Source organism: Micropterus dolomieu, linkage group LG03 (genome assembly GCF_021292245.1).
Source record: "Micropterus dolomieu isolate WLL.071019.BEF.003 ecotype Adirondacks linkage group LG03, ASM2129224v1, whole genome shotgun sequence".
NCBI classification, from domain to species: domain Eukaryota; kingdom Metazoa; phylum Chordata; class Actinopteri; order Centrarchiformes; family Centrarchidae; genus Micropterus; species Micropterus dolomieu.
Window position 1 is genome coordinate 13,226,355 of NC_060152.1, and position 5,607 is coordinate 13,231,961.

At 39.6% G+C, this 5,607-nt stretch overlaps 1 protein-coding gene across 1 annotated transcript in view; it reads left to right on the forward strand.

Moving 5' to 3' along the window:
- Nucleotides 1-4,398, forward strand: part of LOC123968063 (complement C1r subcomponent-like) — an 11,879-nt gene extending 7,481 nt beyond the window's left edge. The window contains exons 3-13 of the mRNA XM_046044543.1: nucleotides 969-1,146; nucleotides 1,621-1,761; nucleotides 1,878-2,083; nucleotides 2,201-2,348; nucleotides 2,449-2,567; nucleotides 2,714-2,792; nucleotides 2,883-3,017; nucleotides 3,126-3,194; nucleotides 3,280-3,485; nucleotides 3,577-3,785; nucleotides 4,011-4,398. Coding sequence (XP_045900499.1) covers nucleotides 969-1,146; nucleotides 1,621-1,761; nucleotides 1,878-2,083; nucleotides 2,201-2,348; nucleotides 2,449-2,567; nucleotides 2,714-2,792; nucleotides 2,883-3,017; nucleotides 3,126-3,194; nucleotides 3,280-3,485; nucleotides 3,577-3,785; nucleotides 4,011-4,398 — 1,878 coding nt within the window. The remainder of the gene's footprint in view (nucleotides 1-968; nucleotides 1,147-1,620; nucleotides 1,762-1,877; nucleotides 2,084-2,200; nucleotides 2,349-2,448; nucleotides 2,568-2,713; nucleotides 2,793-2,882; nucleotides 3,018-3,125; nucleotides 3,195-3,279; nucleotides 3,486-3,576; nucleotides 3,786-4,010) is intronic.
- Nucleotides 4,399-5,607: the final 1,209 nt, after the last annotated feature.

The following is a 5,607-nucleotide window of genomic DNA, read 5'->3' on the forward strand; positions in this document are numbered from 1 at the left end:
TTTAGAGGGGCTACAGAGTCAAGTGTCATTCGCAGCGAGCCTGCAGCACTATCAACAAGATGATCGATTTGGGAGGGACTGAAATTAGCATAGGAGTCCTCTGTTACTTTGTGACTTGATAATGTATTTAGAGCTGATGGAATCGCATCCTTAAATTTAGCTACAGCACTATCAGACAGACATCTTGTATAGAATTTTTTGCCCAATGGCGTGTAGTTCAGCAATACAAACTCAAAAGTTATCAAACAGTGGTCGGACAAAGAGGGATTCTGTGGGAACACCACTAAATGTTCAATTTCAATACCATACACCAAAACAAGGTCGAGGGTGTGGTTAAAACAGTGAGTCGGTTCATGAACATTCTGAGAGAAGCCAATGGAATCTAACAGAGAGATAAACGCAGTACTAAAGCTGTCATTCTCAACATCCATATGAATATTAAAATCCCCTACAATAATAACTTTATCCGTTTTAGGATAAAGGACTAAAGTTGACAAAAACTCTTTAAATTCAGATAAGAATTCAGAGTACGGACCAGGTGCTCGGTACACTATAATGAAAAGAATTGTTTGCAGTGATTTCCAACTTGTGTGTCGAAAGACCAAGAACAAGGCTTTAAAATGAGTTATAATTTAAAATTTATTTATAAATTAGAGGGGCAATACACCGTTTTCCAGCAGAAAACCATTACCTCAAACTTGGAGGACTAAGACTGCTTTACACTTGTCTGTAAAATGTCACAGTGCATGGTGGCGGTCATGGTCTGATGAAGCCAACAGCAATTCTGAGGTCCGGTCACCACCTTTACGTTTGACTTCCTGCCAAGAACACAGACACAGCTTTCACTCCTGTTATGTAAGGACCGGATGGCTCGTGCCAGTTGCCCCAGTACACCATACTCCTGCGGTGAAATGCCTCAGCATGTTCTATGATCTTACAGTGTCTTTTTTGCTCTTTGTACTTTTCAGGTTCTCTATGATCAAAAGGTCTTGGGGAAGTTTTGTGGCCAAGAAAATTCAACTGATCACCCAGGCCAAGAGCCAATCCTTTCTCAAGGCAACAGAATGACTCTCATATTTAAAACAAGTAACTCCTCTCCAGAGGTCCAGCAGCACATTGGCTTCTCTGCTACCTACAAGGCAATAGGTAGAGTTTTTCTGGTTACTTCACTCTTCCCTTTAATGAACGGTGTCCACCAACCTTCAAGAAGAATTCCAACAGTAATTTCCAACATCAATAATAACAGTTCTTCAATTTCTTTCATTGTCATGTACAATTACAGTGAAGCAGTCATTAGTAATGAAAGATATCAGGCTCCCACCAGTGTCCACTAACGACAGCATCACTTTTCACAGAATCAAATCAAATATACTGATTTCTCAGTAAATTCTCCATTACTGTTCCCTTTGTGTCCTGGGATTTGTTCAATCATTATGTGTCGATGGAGCAGTTCCAAGATTTGCTTCTGTACATGATGTTGAAACAGTTTTGATCTTGTGTTGATCAGCTTAAGATGAGACTTTTTCAAGTTCACAAATTAAAACTAAGCCAAACAATAATATAATAACCTAAATTAAACTTGAGGGTAGGTTCTGCCTTTACTGACCTTCTCATTATCAGACATAGATGAGTGTTCAAAACCAGACTCTGGAGATGGCTCATATCCCCTCTGCTCCCAGATCTGCATCAACACCCCCGGCTCTTACCGCTGCTCCTGCCACCATGATTACAAACTTCATTTAGACCAGCACACATGTTTGTGTGAGTACAGTATACAGTAAATGCATTCTTCTTCGTATGTGCCTTATTGTGTGTTATCCTGTGAACTGCTGAATATCTTCTTTTTACAATAATATGTTCTTTTGCCCCTTGTCAAGTATCCTGTGGAGGTTGTATATTTGATAAACATGAGGGACATCTGTCCAGTCCAGGGTACCCTCGTCTTTCACCTCCTTTTCTGTCCTGCAAGTACATCATCTCTGTGGAGCCCAGATTCACTGTCACTCTCAATTTTACTGACAACTTCCACATAGAGAGCATGGACACTCAGCAGGGTCCCAAGTGTCTACATCACTGGCTGCAGGTATTGGCAAAGGGCTTCTTTACAACCAATGACAATAAAAAGAGGGCAACTCTGATATGTCTCAGTATATATATATATATATATATATATATAAACTTTCCTCTACTGCTGTCATAGGTGACCATCCCAGACAGAGAGCCCATGAAGCTGTGTGGTGGAAAAAGTCCAGGTCTGATAGCTACAAATTCCAGTACTGTCAGACTGGACTACCACACTGATAATGAGGGCCTGAGTCACGGCTGGAGCCTGGACTACAGCACAGATGGTGAGGGACGAAGGAAGAAAGACACAGTGTTTTGTTTGGATGGTCACAGTTTTTCAACTGTAAATATGTGACTGATGTTTGGTTATGACATCCTTTGTAGTTGTCAAATGTCCATTTCCGGGGAAAGTGACTAAAGGCAGAGTGACTCCTGTCTTAACTGAGTATTTCTACAGAGATTACATCTATGTGACCTGTGACCGAGGATACAAGCTGATGATGGTTTGATGTTTTCTGTCTTTCACTGTTCATTTGTTGACACCAAAATAAGATGTTGCTTAATGTCTTTCTGTTTAAATTTCTTTATATTTTGAAGTAGACAAACATTCATCCAATATATTGCATTCAGTCAATCCACTCATTCTCAGGATGGTCAAAAAATCAAGACATACTCAGCCATGTGTCAGAAAGACAGACAGTGGCACCTCCCTCTGCCAAAATGCCAGAGTATGTCTGTTTTAATAAAGAAAACAATACAATACAATTTACTGTTACTCTTGGAAAATATTAATATGTCCTTGTTTTGTTCTTCTGCAGAAGTTGACTGTGGAGAACCCAAACCTTTGCTGAATGGAGGAGTGACCTTCCTGTCTGGCTTTCAGAATCAGTATGGTTCTGTTGTTCAGTATCACTGCAATGAACCTTTTTACTCTCTCCCTGGGGGCGTTAATGGTGAGGTATTTATGTATATTATTCAAAAAATATAATTATTAAAAATGACAAATGTTGATATAGATTAACTAAAATAAATGCCAATTTATTGTTCCCTCTGGTCTCCAGTTAGTTTCACCTGTGAAACAGACAGAAAGTGGAGATCCAACCACACCATCACTCCAACATGTATACCTGGTATTGAAATCCTTTGATACCTAAGACGCTTTATTTAAAACAAGTCTGTATCTGTGTGAAACTAATTCATGTCTGTCTCATCCAGTCTGTGGCCAGCCTACAAAACTCATCTCTGCCTATCAGAGGATCATTGGAGGCAGCAACGCTCCAGACAAAACCATCCCCTGGCAAGTGTTACTGAGAGTAGATGGACAAAGAGCAGGAGGCATTGTGATTGCAGACCGCTGGATTATGACTGCAGCTCATGTCCTAAAGCATAATGGACAACAAGTATCAAAAGAGTCTATACAGGTAAGTGGCTCTAGATGTTGTCAGCATGCCCATTGCCTTCATTTTTAAAATATACATATACTGTATTTCCTCCTATGCTGTTGATTTACAGATTAACATGGGAGTTACTGATGTTAGTCAGCTCTCTCCTGTGTATGCTGCCTCTGTTCACATTCACCCTAAATACAACAACCCCAATGACTTAGATTACGACAATGACATCGCCTTGATCAAACTGCAAGTCCGAATCACATTCAACTCATCCATTATGCCAATTTGTTTGCCAGCAAAGGGTGCCACATATGTCACTGGCATGATGGGGTAACAAACATCTCCTGAGTTTCATTTCATAATGCTGCATAATCCAGTTTAAACATTATTTATTTTTTCCGCTTGTTGTTTGAACTCAATAACTTTACCCAGCATTTAAATCTTCTTTTTGCTTTTATCTCTTATTGTGCCAACATATGAATGTTCTAGGTAGGAGACTCTGATTTGCTTTTTTAATGAGTTCACCATAGCTGTCTCTTCTATATTTTTTTTCAGACTGGTGTCCGGCTTTGGCCTTACAGACACAGCCGACAGCCGATGGATTGTCCCAAATAAGCTGAAGTACGTGCATCTCCCTGTGGTGGAGCAGGAGACATGCAATAATTCAATCACTTTGTTGAAGAGGAAAAGGAAAAATGTACCAAGTCTGACAAATAACATGTTTTGTGCTGGAGTCCCTGAAGGTGGGAAGGACTCCTGCCACAGTGATAATGGAGGCCCCTTCGCCCTGAGTGAAGATGGACTGTTCTGGGTTGCTGGGATTGTCAGCTGGGGGGTTGACTGCGGACAGCAGGGAACATATGGAGTCTATACCAGAGTCGCAAACTACCTGGACTGGATCAACAAGACTATGCAGAAGAAGTTTACTAAATTTAATCACTAAGTTATAAAATGTGGTTTGTTGAACACAACCAGGGACAAATATGTCTAAATAAAAATAAATGAGGAAGAATAACTTGGCACATAATGTCCTTTTTTATTCATCTTACAATAAAATGATGAAGGTGAGATACAGAACTTCAGCAGCCAGATGAGAATTAGATTTATCTCAAAATGTATAGCAGGTAACTTGGTCTGACTTTCGTTTGGTGGGCAGGTAGCATAATGTGAGATTGGTAAGCTAAAAAGGCTTGCTAAAAACAGCTGCTTGCTGCCACTGGAAATTAGGTTGATGAGAGCAGTAAGGACAGGTTGTGAATTGTAAAACCAAAATTTCATACTTTTGCACGTTAAAGGAGAAGTTTTGGAATATAATTTGCTTTGTTGCCAAGAGTTAGATGATTTTGAACTTTGATGCCACGCTCATGTCTGAACTGTATAGTAAATGTTGTGAAGCTACAGCCAGCAGTTGATTAGCTTAGCTTAGCATAAAAAAGGCTGGAAACAGGCCGAAACAGGAAGCTTGCTTTCAGCACTTCTAAATATCACTAATTAACATATCATAGCTCATTTGTTTAAAAAAAAAGATGTTTTCTGTATAATTATGCTTTTCTTACCTGTGGACAGCTGTTTCCCCTGTTTCCAGTAGTTATGCTAATGGACTAAAGGGTGCCATTTACGTTGGAAGTCGGAGGTCGGAGGTTGGAGCTGGGAATGACGTCACACCTGAGTTGACGGTGTTCCAGTACAATAATAGATTTAAGTTGGAAAAGGAAGATTGATGCCTCTGGCCATTGTTAACAATACCAGTTGATAACAAAGCATTATAATAATAATAATAATAATAATAATCCTTATTTGTAGAGCACTTTTCAAAAACAAGTTACAAAGTGCTTTAACAAGTGTAAAGAATAATACAAAAAAAAAAAAAACAAGATAAGAGCATGAAAAATTAATATAAAATTAGTAAAATACAATAAAATAAAGGGATAAAATAAAGTCAAATAAGATCGGGAAAGGTTCTCCTATAAAAGTATGTTTTAAGAAGGGACTTAAAAGAGTTCACTGACTCAGCCGACCTGATTTCCTCAGGCAGGCTGTTCCAGAGCCTCGGGGCCCTGACAGCAAACGCTCTGTCCCCTTTAGTTTTCAGTCGAGACTCTGGAACAGACAACAGACCTCTGCCCGAGGATCTCAAGGTACGTGCTGGTGC